At 41.9% G+C, this 21,652-nt stretch overlaps 1 protein-coding gene across 1 annotated transcript in view; it reads right to left on the minus strand.

The window, feature by feature from the left end:
- LOC122812280 (venom factor-like) overlaps positions 1 to 21,652 on the minus strand; it is a 2,973,268-nt gene that overhangs the window by 37,770 nt on the left and 2,913,846 nt on the right. Inside the window, exon 30 of the mRNA XM_044084681.1 lies at positions 20,542 to 20,700. Within this exon, the coding sequence (XP_043940616.1) occupies positions 20,542 to 20,700 (159 nt within the window). The remainder of the gene's footprint in view (positions 1 to 20,541; positions 20,701 to 21,652) is intronic.

Raw genomic sequence — 21,652 nt, forward strand, 5'->3', positions numbered from 1 at the left:
TTATTTCTGAATAACCCTCCTAGTTTTTTATGGACTTTTTTATGGTCATGGATATGTGAATGTCAAATTTTAGTTTATTGTCTATTTCCACTCCTGCAATTTGGTGTGTTCAGTTGGGTATATAGTGGTGTTGTCTTTTGCTGTGATGTTAAAGTGAGAGTTGTTTTGAGTATGTTTGGTGGGTTGGAAGATGAGTAGTTTAGTTTTGTTTGGGTTGAGTATTAATTGGGCATCGGATAACCATGTTTCAACAGAGGAAAAGGCTTCCTATGTGACTTTTTGCAGTTTTGGTAGGGACTGGGCTGAGCAGAAAATGGTCGAGTCATCTGCGTATTGTATAAGTGTGCCATGTTTGGTGGCAGAGGCTAGATTATTGGTGTAAACAGAGAAGACTAGGGGTCCAAGGATGGATCCCTGGGGAACCCCTATGGAGACAGGTAGTTGGGGAGATATGTCATTTTGCCATACAACAGATTGTTGGTGGTCAGACAGGTAACTCTGAAACCAGTTGGTGACTGATTGTGAGAAGGATAGGTTATTGAGGACAGAGATAAGTTGTTTGTGTGGGACCATGTCAAATGCTTTAGATAGGTCTAGGAAAGTAGCAGAGGAGAGATAGCCATTGTTTTCATGCTGAAGGATAGTGTTAGTAAAGGACAGTAAGGCAGTGGTGGTGCTATGGTTTGGTCAGAAACCATGCTGAGTACTGGAAAGGAGGTTGTTAGTAAGGAGGTAGTCTGAGACCTGAGAGTGTATGCATCTCTCTAGTATTTTGGAGAGTGGAGAGAGAATAGCTATGGGGCGGTAATTGGTTAGTTCTGTGGAGGGTCCGCCTTTGTGGAGGGGAATTATATGTGATACTTTCCACAGTGTGGGAACGTAACTTTCTGACAGAGATCAGTTAATCAAGATGGATACTGGGTAGGCCAGAGCATCAGCTGTGATTTGTAGGTATTCACTTGGGAGGTTGTCTGCTGCTAATTTGGTGGGTTTAAGTTTAGTTAAGAGTTTTTTTATGTTGGAGGTAGGTACAGGAGAAAAAGAGAAGGCAGTAGGGAGATTACTAGCTGAAGGTGTGGGTTGGAGGGGTGTTGTTTAGCTAGTGATAGTATGGTTTGGGTGAAGTGTGTGTTGAATGAGGTAGCAATATTTTCTGAGGAGTGAGGGATGTTAGGAGGAGGAGTACTGACTTTACCTGGGTGGAGGATGGAGTTTATGGAGGACCAGAATCGTTTGGGGCTGTGTTGTGAGGAGTCTAGGGCAGACTGGTAGTATTGGAATTTGCCCTGTTTTATTAGCTTTTTGACTCTGTTGCGTAGTTCTAGGAATTTCTGTCTAGCTGAGGGGGGTTTGGTTTTGTGCCGGTGCTCCCAGGCTTTATCCCTGTTTTTCATTTCTGACTTAGTGGTTTTCTGTAGCCATGGGGAGGGTTGTGCTTTGGTTCTGGAAAATCTTACGGGGGCATGGTAATTAAGGATGTTCAGGAAGGTAGTATTAAAATATTCAACTGCGTCATCTAGACTGATGTACTTTAGAGGATGCCAGTTACATTCTTTGAGGGATAAGATGAATGTGAGTGGGTTAAAGTTTAGTTTTTTACGCATTTGACGGTAGATGACAGGTTTAGCTTGGTATAGGTATTTTTTGAGTAGGAATGTTGGGGAGTGATCACTGAGGCTATCAGATAAGCAGCCTGTTATATATGACTGGGGGCTCTTACTGACTAGCATCTAATCCAGGGTAGTGTGCTTGCTGGAGTTTTTATTTATCCTGGTGGGTGACTGGACTAGTTGGGTGAAGCCATGAAGGTGTACATGATGGGTTGGATTGTTGCCAGAACAGGATTGCCAGTCAATATTGAAATCACCTAAGATGATAGTTTCTTGGGGGAGATGGTGGGTAGACCAGCTGAGGAGGTTTTCTAGTGGAGGGATGTTTTGGCCAGGTGGGAAGTAGCATCCAATTATGTTGATGGTTTTGTTTTGGTTAATTTTGAGGTTGGTATATATTATTTCTTCATTGCCTATTTATGGAGCTGATGATTTTAAGATCTGGATGTTTAGATGCTGTTTAAATATTATAGCTACACCACCTCCTTTTTTTGTTTAGCCGGTCTACTCTTAGTATGCAGTAACCTGTAGGGAGTATTTGCTCACTGGTAATGTGAGGTTTTAGCCAGGTTTCTGTCAGGATGACTATATCTGGGGAGTACAAGTCTATGGTGGCATGGAGTTCATGGACTTTGTTGGATATACTTCTAATATTTAGGCTTAGTAGAAGGAAGTCACTTGGCTTTCTACTGGCTGTAATATGGGAGAAGTTGTGGTTTCTAGTCTGATTATGAGGATTGGGGTTGGAGATGGTAGGGCCAGGGTTGGGGTGGATGTCTCCACTTAGGGCTAGTTTTGATAAGCATGAGATTATTAGTTTTCTCAGTTTTTGAATGTGTTTGTTTATAAGGGAAACTTTATGATTGTGCTCTGTGGGTAATAGGTATGGTGGGAGGGATACTATGTTAAGTTGTAGGGATGCTTTATGTTTGAGTAATATAGTTGGAAGAATATGTGGGGGTGCATAGGGATGGTTCTTGTGCTGGTGGGAGGGGAGCTGAGTGTGGGTGAGACATGAGTGGTAGTGTGAGTAGTAGTACAGTGGTAGTGGTTGAGTGGGGGAATGATGGAGCTTTGGTAGGATGTAAGATATGCAAGGAGAGTGCATGCAGTGAGCATAGGAAAGGTATGCTTGTACATGTTAGTTGAAGAGGTGTGATAGTAGTGGGAAGATGGAGGAGGTAGTGTTGGGTTAGCGCTGTGGTTGGCTATTGGAAGATGGGAGGGGGTTGAGTGCAATAAAGGTGGGACCACTGGGGGCAGGAGGAAATAGGGGGCAGGGTGGGGAGCGAAGATGGTAGAGACCCTGTTAGTTGCTCGTATGAGGGGGCTGGAAACAATCACAAAGCAAAGACAAGTATGTGTTAAGAAACAATCACAACTGACCAAGGACTGCTCTGAAACTGTAAGTCATTTCTTAATTTCTCAGGTGGAAAAACAGGATAACCTTGTATCAGTGGGCTACTGTGGTCATAGTTTAAATTAACAAACGCACAGTATTGATCAGTTATGGATACTATTTGCTAACAGAAGGGAATAAGAGAAAGTGGAAAATGTGTGTGTGTGTGTGTGTGGAGGGGGGGGGGCTGCTTACAAGGCAAAGCAGAGTGCTCTCCAGGGGAAAATGAATATTGGCTCAAACAGGTAGACACATACTCAAAGTTAACTGTAGCTGTTTGTAGCAGTTCTGACCCGGACTGCGCTTTTCTTACAAGAATGTTAAGGGTGGTACTGTAGTTGAATACTTAGGTCTAGAAAAGAAGAGTACAGAGAGGAGTAAGCACTTTTGAGATGGTAAATATATATTATAAAGATTATAAAAAACACACTGAGCAAATAGCTACCCCATGCAGGACAATGTCTTGAACCAACTACTTAGTATATGCAGATACTGAGCCAATTGCAAGAACATTAGCAAAAAAAAACCCAGACAGTTATGCAGTCACAGATAAAAATATAGGGAGCAGCAATCAGTCGTGGTTCTCTAATGTGATTCTATCCACCAGTAACAGCACAATTATATAGAAATAATTAGACACTAGTATGAGCTGTCTACACACAACACAATTACATGAATAACATTAGTGAACAAGATGCAGCTATGCAAATAGACCATACATACTATTATACTAAAAACAACTTGGTGCATACAAATGCTAGCATGCCATAGTAACATCCAATAATAAAGCATAAATCATATTAGATGTCTAACACAATTCAACATAAACATATACAGTTGTAAAATGTCTAATACAATTCAACATAAATAGGCATTTACAGTTGTAAAACACTTACTGGAGAGACACTGAGCCTTCATGGGGGCTGTAGCAGAGTGGATTGTAGCTTTAAAAATGGTGCCTGCCACAGGTAATATTTATTAACTTTGGGATTGTCTTAAGGTAATAAACAGGGAAGGGGGAGGGGAGAACAAGGGTGTGAGCAGGCAGTTCTTTGTACTGCTGCTAATGAGCCAAAGCAAAGACAAGTATGTGTTAAGAAACAATCTGCTCTGAAACTGTAAGTCATTTCTTAATTTCTCAGGTGGAAAAACAGTGATACTGTTTATTACTGGCTGTAATACTCCTGATTGTTCTAGTCAACTCCTGTGCTTTTTTTCTCTCTCAAGCATTTTACTTTGGGACATTAGAAAAGGCTTCACTGGCAAAATCTCTCTGTGAGCTTTATTATCAGAGGAATGAGAAGCACAGTCCCTGTCTGCTTGATGGTTCGTTTTGTATTGGGCAAACTTTTGTATTCCCTCCTTAGGCTGTTCTGCATCAAAAATGACTTCGATCCTCCAGGAAAAAAATATTCTGAATACAGCTGGGTACAGAAGCTTGAATCTCATACCTGCCTGAAAATGTTCCATGATTGCTGGGATAAATTTGCTTCTCTTCTGCCCAGTGTACAGTGAATAATCTTTTGCCATAAACATTCAAGTAACTCCAGTTTTTAATATTTGCCCTTCTGCCACAGTTTGCCAGGATCAACACTTTCTGCCCGTATTATTTTATTTTATTTTATTTTACATTTGTTGACCGAGCTAGTCTATCTGGAGAAATTTCCGTTTTCAGTAGCGGCCCGGGGAGAAAAGCTCCACAGAGTAAGATACATACAGAAAAACTATAATATAAAAAATATAATAATAATAATAACAATAATAATGGAGTTAGTGATAGGGTTTGCAAAAAAAAACAAAAACTAGTAAACCCTTCAATGTAAAGTACTACTACAGGAGTTAATTACTATGACACACAATACAGTCTAAATCACATTTTACAAGTTGAAAAAAACTTATTAGATATAGTAAACAAAGGAATGTAGGTGAGGAAAGTAGAGTGAAAAGAAAGTAGGGGAAAAGATAGGGATTAAATGTGGAGAAAAAAAGAGCAAGTAATGAAGATAACAGGTACTGAAGTAGTGGGGGGAGAAGAGAAAGACAAATAGTGAGAAGAGTAACAAGGAGTAAGAGAGATAGTTTTATTTAGTTAGTAATAGTGAAAAGCTAATCAGGTTTACTACAAGAACAAAGCCAGTGATTTTGGAAATGCAGTTTAATATTTTGTTTGAAAAGAGGCAATGATGTAATCTTTGTTATGTTAGTAGGTAACAAATTCCATTTTGTCCCTACAGCATTGGTAAATAGAGAGTCACCAGCATTATTATTTGATTTTATTGAACTTGTCAGGAGTTTACTGGAAGAGCGGAGAGAGTTGAGATTTTTATAGAGGATTATGAGTTGTGAGAGTATTGGGGTATTATTAGGTTGGTACAATATTTTATGGGCAATACAGAGTTGATGGATTGTAAGATAGTTCTGAAACTCTGGCCAGCCTAGAAGTTTTAAGTTAAGACAGTGATGTGTTTTATAGAGGTTACCGGTAGCAAAGCGGGCAATGTTATTATAGCAGGTTGCCAGTTTGTTAAGGCTGTTTTTTTTGAGGTTGGTGAAGATAGGTGAAGCATATAGAAGAGTAGAAATAAGATGGGAGTGAGCAATCCTTGTTCTAGTAGAAGGTGTAATAAATGGTCTAATTCGATATAAGGATCCTATCTTTCTGTTAACTAGTTTTATGGAGTTGTTAATCTGTAGGTCAAATGAGAGATTATTGTCAATTGTAATACCTAACAATTTAGTTGATGTGTCAGGTGAGATGATAGTGGCACTGTTGGAAGAGATGGAGAAATGTAAGGGGGAGGTCCTGGATGTGGGGGTAAAAAGAAGAAGCTTGTTTTTTTTAGCATTTAGTAAGAGGAAACGACTAGAGAACCATGTTTCTACGGTATTGAACACTGTTTGGGTGAGAGAGATAAGTTCTGGAGTAGAGGATGCTGAGCAGATGAGCGTAGAGTCGTCAGCGTATTGGATGCAGGTTGCTTGAGGATTATTGTTTGAAGATCATTAATGAAGAGGAGAAGAGATGTGGGCCAAGGATAGAGCCTTGCGGAACGCCAATGGAAACAGGCAAAAGAGAAGAGGTGTGGTTATCCCAAAGAACAGCTTGTTTTCTATTTGTAAGGTAAGATTTAAACCATTTAATGGCTGGGCTATCAAATGAGAGGGATTCAAGAGTATTAAGTAATAAGGGGTGGTTGACCATATTGAATGCTTTGGAGAGGTCAATGAAGAGGGCAGAAGAGAGTAAGTTGCTGTTTCGGTTCTGATTAATAGTATCTACAAAAGAAAGCAGAGCAGTGGTGGTACTGTGATGTGGTTTAAAGCCATGTTGACAGTTTGCTATTATGTTGTGATGAGAGAGATATTGTACAAGTTGAAGGTGGATACATTTTTCCATAATCTTAGCCAAAGGTGAGAGGAGAGCAATGGGTCTATAGTTAGAGTAGTCAGTTGAGTTTCCACCTTTGTGCAGTGGGATAATATGAGAGACCTTCCAAATGTTAGGGATGATTCCTTCTTTGATTGTCCTATTTATGAGAATAGATATGGGATATGCAATTTCCTTGGCAGCCTTTTGAAGAAAAAGAGAAGGGAGCTTATCAGCAGAAGGGGTACACGGTTTTAGTTTGAGAAGAAGTCTGTGAATGTACGATGTAAAGATAGGTTGTAGTGAAAATTTAAAGGAGGAGTTTGTTAGGTTACTTGGTGGACAGAAGTTGTTGGCATTAAGTTGTTTAGCTAGAGCTTGAATAGTTTCTGTGAAGAAAGAGTTAAAAGCATCTGCAGTCTGTTGTGGGGTATCAGGGTCTGCGTTTAGTGGGGAAGGTGTTTTGGAAGTTCCTGGGGAGAGAAGTTGATTGATTGAGGACCAGAATAGTTTAGAATTATTAAGATGAGTTTGTTGTAGTTCGATATAGTATTTCTTTTTGTCAGCTATCACTGCTTTTTTAGTTAGATTTCTAAGCTGTCGGAAGTTTAGAAGATCAGTGTTAATTCTGTGTATGAATACATCTTTACTACTATGAACGTATGAATACATCTTTACTACTATGGGATTTGGCTGCTTTCTTATGGCCAGGTTGGTGCATACACATAATGTGTCCTTTCAATTAACAACTATTGTTGTGGAATACCAGTCCAGTTACTCATTTCTGCTTTCTTAAGATTAGTACAGTCTGTCCCTTCCAGTTTCTCTGGTACAGCAGAAAATCTCAGGTTTTCTCTGAGTGCTCAGTCTTTTAACTCTACCATATTTTGAAACAGCTCTTCTTGACCAGTCTCATATTCAGCCAGACTTTTCTTCATTTCGACCTCTTGCAGTTTTACCAGTTCATCTGAATAGCTGTTTAAAGCTTCTTAATTTTTTCCAGCCTTTTGTTATTTGAGTTGATATACTCCTTCAGTGTTTCATTTATTTTAATCACCACTGAGTACATTTGATTTATTTTCCCTCTAAATTACTGGAAGCCATCTCTTGTACCTAAGCTGAAGCTTGAACTGCTTTTGCTGAACAGTTGCAGGATTCTTCCCAGCTGATGTTTTCTCTTCAACCTTTTTGATTAATTTTATTTCATGCTCACTAAAATTCTCTTTGCTGGCATCAAAACAGTGCTTACTAGCCAGTAACTGAATTTTACCCAAGTTGATAATATTACTGGCTGTTGGTTCTCTATTACTTTTTTCACACTGGGGGAGCTGAACTTAAGCTGTTGATCAGTATGTAAGCATCTTGGAAGTCCCACACTTTTTAATTTATTATGAAGTTTATGCAGGAAGAACCTCCGTGGCTATCATTTGCATGACCATACTCTCAAAACAATTATATCTCCACAGGTAGATTCCATTGAGGATTTTATAATTCTAGGCTGTTGTAACAGCATTGACATACCCAGTATTAGTTATCCCCACACTACAAGGAAGACTCCCTTATGCCATTAAAGTGATGGAACAAATTAGTGTTTTTTTTTTGTCATAAATGTAACAGCAGAGTCCATTTTCTCCAAACTCCCATTTCTGAACAGCTCATGTATTTGCATCTAACTTTTATAAGTTACCACTAGGCACAGACCTGGACTAATTATGTGGGAGCTGTATCTTCAGCTACTGCAGAATGTGCCTTCTCCTGCCTAGGCCTGATATTATTGGTGGGAGCTGTCCCTCCAGCTACAATGTGCCTTCTTCTGAATAAACCTGGTATTATTGAATAAACTCCCTCCTGAATTAAGGGGGGTACACTTTCTCACAGATTTTAAAAAGGTTTTCTTCAAACATTTTACAAGGAAACTAAATATAAGTGCTTTAGGGACAATGGTTAACCTCAGCATTTGTTACTAACAGCATACTAACTCCAGCAAGATGGCCCCATGAAATGGTGAATTCTAACAGCATGCTACCAACAGCATGACAGTATTTTCCTGTGTTTTATCCTAAATCCTGTACTGCTTTTTTTCCAAGAAATGCTGAAATTCAAGTTAGCTTTATGTATATATTGTAAATATTATAACCAACTTTGGTTTTACTGTTAATTTTATCTCTGCAATTTTTCTTTGTACATAAGACTCTGCAACAAACATGTATGTTACGAGACCCTTTAAAAATTGATTTTGCATTTGTACTTATATATTGTATGCTTCTTGAATACCCATGTGGTTTCCTTTTGTTCTGTTTCTTGGGTTGGGAGGGTGGCCTAATGGTTAAGGTGTTTGCCTTGCAAGCACAAGGTGCAGGGTTTGAGTCTCACAAGGGATAATTGGCTAGGCTTAAAATGGCTCGCAAGGGCAGTTAGCTTAGTACTAACCTATGTACCTATGTACTTTTAGTTGAAGTCTGAAATGAGTCTTCAACCCAGGCCAGCTACTTGGTTACCAGATAGTAAATACATTGTAAAGGCTTCAAGGCCATTAGCCTAGTGCACACCTATGAACCTATGAACCTATAGGTAAATAGGGGAGGGCATAACAGTACCCTCTACAGCTAGAATGTACATGTTAGCTGTCATTAGAGGTTAGGGTCATTAAAAAAGAAAGATCCCTGAAACTGTCATGGAAGACGATACTACCTGGAGCTTGACTCTCAACCGTAAGAGTAGACTGTCACTCCTGTACATAAGTGGAAGGATGTCTTTGAGATGCAATCATCCATAAGTGGCCCCTGGGCCCGCTTTATGCTTTTCCATCATTCCCCTTCATCTCCAAGTTCTTTCAGAAGGTCAAACTGTGCAAAGCCAATGCCATTTTCTTGCCCTGACTTGGCCCTAATAAATGTGGTTCCCTTAGCTGTGGTCTGACCTTCTGGTGCTGAATTAATTTAATATATTTATTTATTCATCTGTTTATTTATTTACATGTATGTATATACCAAGGCAGTGCACTGATCTCAATGGACCATTTGCAAGCATAGCCTGGGTGAATAGAATAATATAAGAAATGAACTAAACATATTTACAGATACAAGGATATCCTAAAAACACATATATACAAATATTTATAGATACAAGAATATGCTACAACATTTAGATCAAGACGTAGTTTACAGTATCAAAACACACATGGAAAAATGTAATTATGCTTAGCAGAGCTTTATGGATAAGATGTAGCCATAGTGACTGAGATGGCTTATATTACAGGGGATAGCAGCACATCATTATACAGGGAAGTATGAAAATATTAGAAGAGGCAAGTGAAGATAGTTGCAGGAAAGGATACCATGGGGAGAAGACGGAGAAAATGTAAGAGGCATGCAGAGGAGTAGAAAGGAGAATAAGCATGAGAGAGACGCAAGGAGAAGAGGGAAGTAGGATGAGTGAGAGGCAGTAAGTACGGGGATGACAAGATGATATGAGGAAGGATGAAACAGTGATAAAGAGATGTGAGATGTGAGAGAGCTGCAGGGTTCGTGTAACATGACCTGAGTGAGTTCAGCTGCACTTTGGTTTTGGTGAAGAGTTGCTCCTTGAGCTGTAGTCTGAAATTCAACTACTTTTGGATGTCTTGGACCAAGAGAGGAATGGAGTTAGTATGGTGGAGATTAAGATATATATATATATATATATATATATATATATATATATATATATATATATGGATTCACTTCATAACATTGAAATATCAAAATACTGAAACTCAAAACACTGAAACCAAAATACTGAAAGCTCAAAATACTGAATACTCAAAATACTGAAACTCAAAATACTGAAAACACATATTATGCGTAAACTCAGCTTAAACAACATAAATCATAACAATTTCTACCAATATATGTTGGGGCAAGCCCCTGCACCCTCTAATTAAATATATCAACTCCAAGATTGCACATAGTGTAGTTAAGTGCAATCTTGGAGTAGATATATATAATAGTATATAGTGCAGGGGCTTGCCCCCGCATATATATAGAAATTGCTATATATATATATATATATATATATATATATATATATAGGGATTTTGGTGAAAAGTTTATGAGTGAGAGGGGAAGATCTCTCAGGGGAAAAAGTTTTGTGATTTAGTGAAAACTCCATTTGAAGGCATCCGGAACATTCTCCACACATCTGTTCAGCAAGCCTTCTCCATTTTGTCAATCTCTAAAACTGATATTTTGGTTTCTTCACCTCTGGAGGTTGCCAGAATCCCTTCTCACCTGACTTGTTGGTTCAGATTCTTATTTATGTTCAGAGACCAAATACCAGAAAAACATGCAAAAGTAAATTAACTAATGTTTCCCTTTGGGCCATGGCCAATTGCTTGAACTCTTTTACTATCTTCCCTCTGTTCTTGAAAATGTATTTCAATCTTTGATTTGGGACTGACTTGTTCTTTAGTTAAAATTAATTTATTTGCCATATGTAATTTTCATCAGGATGCCAACTCATCCTTCTTGGCTTCTCTGAATGGTTGTAAGACAATCTTAAGGAGTACTTTTCTCTTACATACTGCTAGTACAGATTATATTCCACCTTGCAATCTCTATGTTGTGTTGGAGAAGCTAACTTTTCTACCATCTGAACTGGTAGACTGCTGAAATATGTATCTTGCAAGATTCTTGTTGCTGTAACACCAGCCAGAAGGATTTCAGAGTTGCAAGCTTTGAGTGTTAATCATTTGTATCTTATGTTTCATAAAGACAGAATGCCCATGACAGCAAACCTTTCATTCATGCCCAGGGTTGCAACTGGCACAAATTTAAACCAGTCTATCAAGTGGCCTCTATTCCCCTACTTATTCAAAGGGGAATATTATTTAAAACTTAACAAGGACCAATATGACGGTGCAGAGGTGAAGAAAGTAGGGAAGTGGGGAATTTACCTTGCTACTGAAAAACATGTGGTTTAATTTGGTATGTTCTGTTTACTTGAACTTTTAAACCTGTATTAAGCGTCTGATATCTTGCTTACTTTGCATTTTATGCAAATGCAACAGAAAATATCCTGCTGTATGCTTGTACTTACTTGTAGATATGATGTCTACTCAGTACATTTCAACAACGTGTTTTATTTAGGATCTTTATGTTTGCAACTCTATTTTTCTATATAATGTTATACTCAGTACATTTAAACTTTGCATTTTATGTCTGTACTCTAATTTGCCTATCTGGTCTGGGTTGTAGCTAAAAATGGTCCCTGGAACAGTCCATTTACCTGGTTAACAAAGATTAAATATTTCAATAAATAAACTGCATATTTTCATTTATTGTATTGCATGGACAATCTTCTTCTGGCTTTTCCCAGTTAGGGGTCACCACAGCAGATCACCTGTCTGCTCATGATTGGCAGTAGAGTTTTACAGTGTCAAGTTGCCAGCCTGGCACCCAACCTTCCACAGAAGGCACACATACACTCACGCCTAGGGCCAATTTAGTGCGTCCAATCCGCCTACAGCATGTCTTTGGGATGTGGGAGGAAACCGGAGCACCCGGAGGAAACCCACGCGACCACAGGGAGGACATGCAGACTCCACACAGAAGGCATCCCAGCCAACGATCGAACCAGAGAACCTCTTGCAGTGAGGCAACAATGCTAACTGCTGCACCACTGTGGCAACTTAAATCTTATCTGGGCTAAAAAAAAACCTATTAGAAAAGGAATACAACTTTTTGTTTCATTCTCTAAAAGGAAACTGGGTTTCAAGATGCTTAAATTAACAATATGAAGCTGGACTTCTGATAGCATAAAATAGTGTCATCAAAAATACTGACAGTTCACTCCACATGAGCTGTTGGTACCTCCAAAGCTTTCTTTAGAAATTCATCTTTGGATGCTGTGCTTGTAGCTGCTACATGGACATTACTCAATACTTTTACAAGACACTACAAGCTGGATATGACATCCAGGTCCAGGTCGTCCTTAAGAGCTAATATCATTAAGGGTTACTGAAATATCTCTCCTTGCTTAGTGAATGGGCCATGACAAATGACCTATCAACCCAAAAAAAGGCTTCTGCTTTTTAACGCTCAAAAAACAAAACAAAAAAGAAAAACAAAAACAAAAAAAAAATTGAACGAAAGCAACTCTCTGTCTCTCAAAAGTCCAGATAACTTACCTATCCAGGGAGTACAAGAATTCAAGTAGCTTGGACTATCCTTCACTCATTATTAATTTAACCCAACACTGAGCTTACAACTACTAAAGTTAATATCCTACTCTGAGCTGCTTACACTATCTCTAACCACCTTACCACTCAAGTCAGATGGACATTATCAATCAATGTCCTAATTCCTAGAGTCAAGTATGTCCCTGGCCATAGTGACATTATACTCAGCCCAAAACACAAGCAATATCCAAACAGCAACAAATATCTGCAAATTCATTCGCCTCACTCCCAGAAAAGAGCACCACTGCACTTGCCTACAGTCAGCTGTGGTTCCCAGTGACCTCATATTCTACATATTTACTATCCACTTTCTCATTCAAGTTCTACTACAGTAGGTATCGCCTATCAGTTTCTAGAAGCCTAAATATTAAAATCTGTTCTGTATGACTTTCATGATCACGATAAGAACATCCTTAGCTTTCCCCATCCTTCCCCACTTCAAATTTGGCTTTAGGAGCAAAAGTATTCCGGAATTAAGGACTACTCCTGTAAAATGCTTTAGGAACACTGGCTAAACTTTGCACAGTTCTATTACTTACTTTGACAGCCACTAACAGTTTATTTTACCAGACTGCTATAACTCTGGCATGCCTATTCTCTTAAATGCTTTGCAATACCTAATGTGTAAATATTTACCTTCTACAATCTGTACTTAGGTTTTTGTTTATTTGTTTTGTTTTTCTTTCTCTTTCTTTTCCTTTTCCAGTATTTTCAATCTTCCTATATTAATGGAACAAAACAATTTTATTGATGCTTGTAAGGAAATGCATTTAGGAATTTCACTAAAGTTTATTTATCATACAGGACGTTATGTTTAACAAACTAAATGAGTGTATCATGTTTCTGTTACCATTACTTATTATACTGAAGCACATTGTTTCTCTAATTGGTCTCACATAATATTTGAATTGTGTTGTGCCTATGAACTGGGTCATGGCTGAAAAGGGTCCATGATCAGCCCACCTACATGGTCAACAAAATATAAATAAATGAAAGTATGTTCATTGTTTACCTGTTGACACATGGCAATTTTACAGCTAAAGGGTCGCCTAGTGGAGCTAATTTAGACTGCTGGCCAGATGTTCAAAAGAAAATCAATTTGCAGAAACTTTTGATCTTCTATTACTTAAGAATAATAGAACAGAAATACGACAAAACTGAGGACCAAAACTGAAATTATTTTAACTTGTTAGTTGGTTAATACCCTGAGGATGGTGAATTCTTTACACAAAACTTGGTTTACTTTGGACATTTCTGGGGTATTCTGGGAGGAATTATGATAATAATGACTGAATGGAGACAGAATACTTGGACATAATCAGAGATTAAGATTATCTTCTATTTTGGAAAATCATTATCTGGGGTGGAAAAAAATCAGTTCTCTTAGTTGAAAATCAGTTACTTGGCTGGATCAGTTATAGTCCAATTATATAAGTTTTTCATGACCGGTTCAAGAAAAAAATAACTTAGCTGGATGCATGGGTGGTTGAAGCCATACCTTTTAAGCATTTGGTAACAATCCAGTATGAGTCAGAATGCTGTCAGGCTTCAGCAACTAAAAAGTTTACATTTTAAATGTGCAAACTACCATGGTACCAGCTGCTCTCCTTACAGGTATCAAAGGCAAATAAAAAGAAGTTATGCACTCACCATAAAGTTCCATCTAAGTAGGTAACTTCATTTGTCAGCAACCTGTGGGTATCGGATCCGATCTGGATCCGAGCCGGCAGCTTTCTAAGCTAGAGATCCGAGCTCCAAGCTCTTCCCCCTTACCCATAATACCCTGCAATCTCCTTCCAATCCTTAGATCGCGTTTGCCCACCTATATAACCTCACAACAACCTGAAGAATCCTAACCTAAGGATTAACAAAGGACCTGATAAACCATCCTAGGGTCCAGGTAATCAAATAACCAGGTTAGGGGGAAGGAGGGAGGGTCGGTTGCTGACAAATGAAGTTACCTACTCAGATGGAACGTTATGGTGAGTAAATAACTTCTTTATCTGAAGTAGTTAACTTCATTTGGTCATCAACCTGTGGGACAGAGCCCCCAACTACCAAAAAACTTGGGAGGTCCTCAAGGAAGGATATTCCGGAGCACTGCAGAGCCAAAAGCCGCCCTTCCTCTGGACACTAAATACAATTTATAGTGGGAGATAAAGGTATGAGAGGATGCCCAAGTAGCCGCAGAGCAAATGTCATCCAAGGGAACTTTAGACCAGAATGTAGCAGATGTAGCCATAGAGAGAGTAGAATGAGCATGAACCCCTATAGGCTCTGGTAGGCCAGATAGTTTGTATGTGAGCAGAATCCAATTAGAAATCCATCTGGCCAGAGTCACCTTCGAAACTGGCTTACCCAAGAAGGGTTTTTGCAAAGGAAACAAAGAGCTGATCAGACTTGCGGAAGGCAGCTCTTCTGTGCAAATAAAAGCGCAACTGTCTATGAACATCTAACAAATGAAGTCTGTACTCCCCTTTGTTTTGATAGTTAGGGAAAAAAACTGGGAGATTAATAGACAGATTGATGTTCACCTCGGAGGCCACTTTGGGTAGGAAAGATGGGTTAGTCCTGAGAGAGACCCTGTCCTTATGGAATACGAGGTAAGGGAGCTTAACATAGAGGGCCTGAAGCTCCGACACCCTTCTAGCTGAGGTAATAGCTACCAAAAAGGCAGTTTTCCAGAACAAGAATTTCAAATCAACAGAAGCTGCAGGTTCAAAAGGTGGTCTAGTCAGAGCCTGAAGGACCAAAGTTAGATCCTATGGAGGGGCAGAGTTCCTAATAGGAGGTCTCAAGAGAAACGTACCTTTCAGAAAGGTCTTACAAATCTTGGTGGAAGCGAGGGGATTGAGATTGTCTCCAATGTGAAAAAGGCAGATGGCAGCCATTTGAACCTTTACAGTAGAAGAACTGGCCCCTTGCTGAAAAATATGAGATAGAAAACTGAGCACTGCTGGGATGGGAGCAGTGAAAGGGTCCAAATTCCTATGAGACGCTCAAATGGAGAACCGCTTCCATTTACTATTGTAAACCTTCCTGGTAGAAGGCTTATGCGCCGCTACCTGGATAGCTCTAACTGCAGACGAGATACCAGGAGTCTTAGCAACTAATGGAACTGGATCAACCAAGCTGAGAGCTTGAGATCAACCAGATTCAGGGGTTTCAATCCCAAAAGATGAGATATCAGATCCGGGATGGGATCCAAGATCCAGAGAGGAGCTATAAGATGAGACTGTAGGCACGGGAACCAGGCTTGACGAGGCCAGAATGGGACTATGAGGATAATCTTGCTCCCCAACTGACGAGCTTTCTATGAGAATTTTGAAATCAACGGAAGAGGAGGATAAGCATAAAGAAGACCGGGTGGCCAAGCATGGACTACAGCGTCTCTGGGGCTTTCCCCCAGAGGGGGGATTAGAGCAAAAAACTCGCTGCACTTCGCATTGGCAAGTGACACGAAGAGATCGCAGCAAGGCTGACCCCACTTGCGGAAGATCTGTTTCGCTACTAAAGGATTCCGAGACCACTCGTAGAGCGAGAGGATAGTTCGACTCAGTTTGTCCGCTAGGATGTTGGACCGAAAAGGAATGTGCATTGCTAACAGAAAATGGTTGGTGGATATCAGCCAATCCCAAACTCTCATGGCCTCTCGGCAAAGAGGGTAAGACCTGGTTCCCCCCTGTTTGTTGATGTACCAGACCATAGACATGTTGTCTGACTGAATTGCAATAGTCCCTGGAGGGAGAAAGGCATGAAGGGCTTGCAATGCTAGAAGCACTGCCCTCATTTCCAGAACATTTATATGCAGAACGGTCTCTGTCTGAGTCCACGTACCTTGGACAGTTCTGCCTGTGTAATGCCCCCCCCCCCACCCAAGGTGGGAAGCGTCCATGGTCACAGTGGCTTGGGGTTGTTGCATAACAAACGGTCATCCTTCCCGAAGCTCTTGAGATTGGACCCACCACATGAGGGAATTTCTGCAAACTCTGCTGATAGGAATCGGTAAGTCCAATGGGTGGTGAAGGATGGAACACTGAACCTGCAAAGTCCACTGGAGAACCCTTATGTGCAAGCGAGCTAAGGGCATGAGATTGATTGCTGCTGCCATGGACCCTAAAGCTCTCAGGACTAACTCCGCTGATGGGGAAGGTGACTGAAGAAGGGCTAAAACGTGTAAGGTCAAACTGCAAAGTCTGTCTGATGTCAAGAAGGCCTTGGTCTGAAGCATGTCTATTCTGGCACCTATGAACTCCAAGACTTGAACTGGTTGAAGGGATGACTTCTTGAAGTTTATGGTGATCCCCAATTGGGATGCTAGTAGTAGGAAGCAATCCCTGGCTAAGCAGAGTAGATGCCTGGTGGGGGCGGTAAGGAGCCAGTTATCTAGGTAAGGAAAAACCTGTATTCCCTGAAGTCTCAGGTGGGCCGCTACAACTGCCATGACCTTGGTAAACACCCTGGGGGCTGTGGTGAGGCCGAAGGGTAGGACCCTGAACTGGTAATGACTGGCCCCTAGCTGAAAGTGGAGGAACCTCCAGGATCGACTGTCCATGAGAATGTAAGTACGCATCCTTGAGGTCTATGGAGCACATCCAGTCCTTCTCCTGCAGAAGGGGCAGAATGGACTGTAACGTGACCATCCAGAATTTCTTTTAGCAATGAAGAGGTTCACTGCTGAAAGGTCGAGAATCGGCCTTAAGTCCCCCGTCTTCTTTGGCACCAAAAAGAACCTGGAGTAATTGCCTAATCCGGACTGGCCTGTGGGGACGTGCTGGATGGCTCTTCTTTCTAGCAGCTTTTTTACCTCTAAAGCTGCAGCCTCCTTCTGACTGGGTGGTACATCGGGGAGGAGCCTCAACTGAGGAGGTAGGTTTATGAAAGGGATTGAGTAACCTCTGGATATTATTCGAAGCACCCAGCGATCTGTTGTGATGGACTCCAACTGAGCCACGTGCTTTGAAAAATGCCCCCCGACTGCCTCCAGAGAGGAGCAGTCAGGCAACCCCTCAGGGCTGCTGTGTGGGTCAGTCAGAAAAAGGTTCCCGAGACCCTAAATTTTTCGGCCCCCCTCTGCCTCTGGGCCTGCGTCCACCTTGTCCCCCTCTGCCTTTGAAGGACAAAGGATCTGGAGTGTAATGGGACTGCTGAGACTTCCGGAACCACATCTTCTTTTGTCCTCTCTGGTTCCTGGAAAAGGACCTTTGAGGAGCCGAGAAGCAGATTCCAAAGGCAGACAGCGTCTTCCCGTCTTTCTCACTCTGAACCAATGTGTCGCGGACGGTCTTCCCGAACCGTTGAAGGTTCGCGAAGGATGCCTTGAAAGGTTCCGAAAAGTCACAAAGCCGGAGCCAGGCGTGATGCCTTAAGGTGATGCCCTACCCGCTGGCTCTATTGGCCCCTTCCGTGGCATGGGAAAGTAGCCGTATAGACGTGTTTGAAACAGATTTCAGAGTGGCCATGTGAGCCGAGAAAGTCCATTTGTCCTCGGCCGACATGGACTCAGGGGGAGACTCAGCATATTTTTTCACCAGATCCCGCTGAAGTCTAATTACATGGTCTAAATAATTCAGCGCCCTTATGGAAATTGTAGCTGAAGCAAACATCCGCTTCCCGATACGATCCATCGTTCAAGACTCCTTATCAGGAGGATGGACCGAGGAACTATCCTGGGCAAGTTCCTTCTTTGTGGCTGCCGCCACCACCATGGCATCTACCGGGGAACCCTTACTCCAAGCCGTCCTATTCACAGGGGGACTAAGAATCCTATCTGGCCTCCTGGGAACTGGCTCTACAGTGTCCGGTTCCTTCCACACCCTGGTAGTGATGAGGTCAACCAGGGGGATGGCCAGAGGGGACACCCAAGAGGTAGACGGGCCTGTGTCGAACGCTTCCAGGAACACCGACTCATCTGAGGAAGGTTATTGGGCTGTCCACCCCCCCTTTTGGTGAAGCATTTCCATAATGTCTCAAAAGGAGACATCTTTGGGGAGGGTGACCTGGGGGAACCTTCCCCTTCCACCAAATCGGTGGGACTCAGGGGAGTCCAAGTGCCTCCTCTTACACTTAGGTTTGTGAGGGACCTCCTTGGTGGGGCTGTCCGAGGAGGGCTCACCAACAGGGTCATGTTCCGCCAGTGGAACGGGCTGAGGCATCAACACAGGCTGTCTCTGAGACTGGACGATGGAAGACAAGCCCAGCTGCAAGGGAGTGGGGTCGGATCCTGAAGAAAGAGTACGGGTTCTCGAATCTCTAGAGAGAACCCTCTCCTCCACGTTGAAAGCCGAGGGTGAACCAATCTCTCTGGGCTCCATGGTTAATACCCTCGGATCCGGCGTGGGGGATTGGCATCGGAGCCGAAGAGCTCGGACCCGAGAGGGAAGTGTGCTCTGACCGCAATGGAGCCAAAGACACACTGGCCCCCTCGGATCCGATGCATGGCTCTCGGCCCCGAGAGTTCGGATCTGAAAAGGGATCTGACAAATTCGAGGGCATGGCCAGTGTCGAGGTAGCGATAACCATCGGCCCTGACTCCGAGACTCCTCGGATCCGAAGGCTCGAAACCCGATACTGGATTGGAGAAGGAACTATTGGGGCAAAAAGTGGGGCTGAACATCCCCCCGGAGAGGGGGTGGTGGCAGCAACACTCCCATCTGCAGTTGGGTTTGGAGAAAGTGACGAATCAGCCGGTCCAATCAGCTTCGGAGAGGCTACGGGTGGACCTAGAAGAGGCCACCAAAGCTGGCTGGGAGGGCCGCCGCGACGACCTTGAAGATGGTCGGGCCTCCTCCTCTGGCTCCGGGGAGAAGCATGAAGAATGGAGCTGAGGGGAGGAAGGCTCGGAGACCTTCTGGGGGGAGGAGAGCAGTTTGGCAGGTGGGGCCGAGGGGGCTGAGTCGGCCCGCCGCTTGTGGCTTCTGTGCCTCTCTTTCTCTCTCTCTTTCTCCCTCTCTCTTCTCTTTTTTAGAGTCCCTCTTTCCCTGGGAAGAAGTGGGAGGTTGAGTCCCTGCCAGGGGAGGGGGGACAGCAGGCTGAGCAGCCACAGCCACGGCTGTAGCCACTGAGGGAGAGGCGGAAGAAGCCGACTCCGCATGTAGGAGACCCACCAGAATCAGCTTATTCCTCCTATCCCTCAGGGCCCAGGGGTTAAAGGCTGTGCAAATCTGGCAGCCCGAGGTCAAATGTGGTACCCCCAGGCAGAGGACGCACTGAGTGTGGCCATCCGCTGGGGATAGCTTATGGCCACACTCAGTGCACTTAGAAAAGATGGCCTTTGAGGCCTCAGCCATGATTTTTAAACAAAAAAACACACACATGCCCACGCAAACACCTAAGGGAAAGGAGGGGCCTACTCGGATTTAAACTACAAGGGAACAAGGGAGTAAATCTCAGGGATTTAAACTATAAAATTAAACTAACTACACACACTAAAAACTAAGAGAGATTTTAATCAAAAACCACTTACAAATTGCCTGAAACGCTAGGAGCTCGAAAACTCATGCTTGGCAAAGCCGCGGCAAACGAGTTCTGAAGATTGGAAGGAGGTCGCAGGGTATTATGGGTATGGGGGAGGAACTTGGAGCGTGGCTCTCTAGCTTGGAAAGCTGCCGGCTTGGATCCAGGTCGGATCCGATACCCACAGGTTGATGACCAAATGAAGTTAACTACTTCAGATAATATATTCTTTAAGCAGTACATAATTTATACCACTGCAGGGAAACATACATTTTGTACAAGCACATTGCATTAGAAAGTTCTTTTGGACAGAAAAGCTTTCGGAAATCATGGCATTCTATCTAATGAGGTACAAAATAATTACTAAACACTTGAAAATATTTTATACCAGAATGCTGGTGTGATGAATTGCTGACATCAATAACATCTTAAATAATTTTTTTTTGTTAATATCTGTAGCTGTGTTGTTAAACGTAGATGATGCAATATTTACCTGTTCAGACCGTGCCACGTACAAATTGCTGTCAGTAATGACATATGAGATAGCTTTTTCCCGACCCTCTACACCAACATGCACTTCTAAATTTGTGGCTTTCTTTTCTGGTATACCTGTCATGTACTCTGCAAGAGCTTGCAATCCAATGACAGTGGCCTGCAGAAGAAAAGCAGAAATACAGTTTTATATGCATTTTCTTGTCTTGCTATGCAGTTTACAAACTGTTCACAGTAAGCATATTTTGGAGTTGCTCCTATAAAATAAATTTTCAGACTAGCCATGCTTAACAACTTACCAGATTAAGCAAACAAATACATCTGTATATAAAAGATTACAAAATTTACAAGGCAGCATAAATGTCAACAAAAAAAAAGTCATACTGTCCTTCAGTTGAGCTTTATTTTTAATAAAGTAGCAGTGGGTCAGAGTTGGACATCTTTTTATTGTCCTGGGATACAAAGCTGCACAAGGAGATTTTGATTTGTAGCTATCTTGCTGCTCAGTAGAACATTTTTGCTCTACTAAGCAAAGGTTTTCAATGAGGTGTGTAAATCAGGTGTCTATGTATGTGGTCAGTGCTGAATAAGACCCCTGGGTGCCCTGATGGGTAATGTGAAATTCACAGTTATTCATATTGTATATAATCTGTGCAGAGCAGGGCACACAATGTGGAAGTGTGCACAGCAATTTAGTTGTGTGTACCCATGAATTTCACTGGAAGAATGCACAGCAGATACATCTCACCCTGTTTACATTGCCAATCCCAGGAGGTCCTGTGTCTGTGTGTGTGTGTGTGTGTGTGTGTGTGTGTGTGTGTGTGTGTGTGTGTGTGTGTGTGTGTGTGTGTGTGTGTGTGTGTGTGTGTGTGTGTGTGTGCGCGTGCTTGCAAGCAGCTCTTATGCTATCTAACTCCTCCTTAGTGTGGATAGTTTTGGGGACCCACTTTACCTTGTTATAAAATGACAACATGTATGTGCATGCATCTACGAATAAAGTGAACACGGTTTATAGAAATTTGGACCTACAATTGCAAGAATGGTTAATGTAGAATACAATTACTCCATCATTGTGTAAATTCTTAAGGAATTCTACTCCACTAATTCCAATG

This window comes from Protopterus annectens, chromosome 9.part0 (genome assembly GCF_019279795.1).
Source record: "Protopterus annectens isolate FY-2018-M chromosome 9.part0, PAN1.0, whole genome shotgun sequence".
Taxonomy (NCBI): domain Eukaryota; kingdom Metazoa; phylum Chordata; order Ceratodontiformes; family Protopteridae; genus Protopterus; species Protopterus annectens.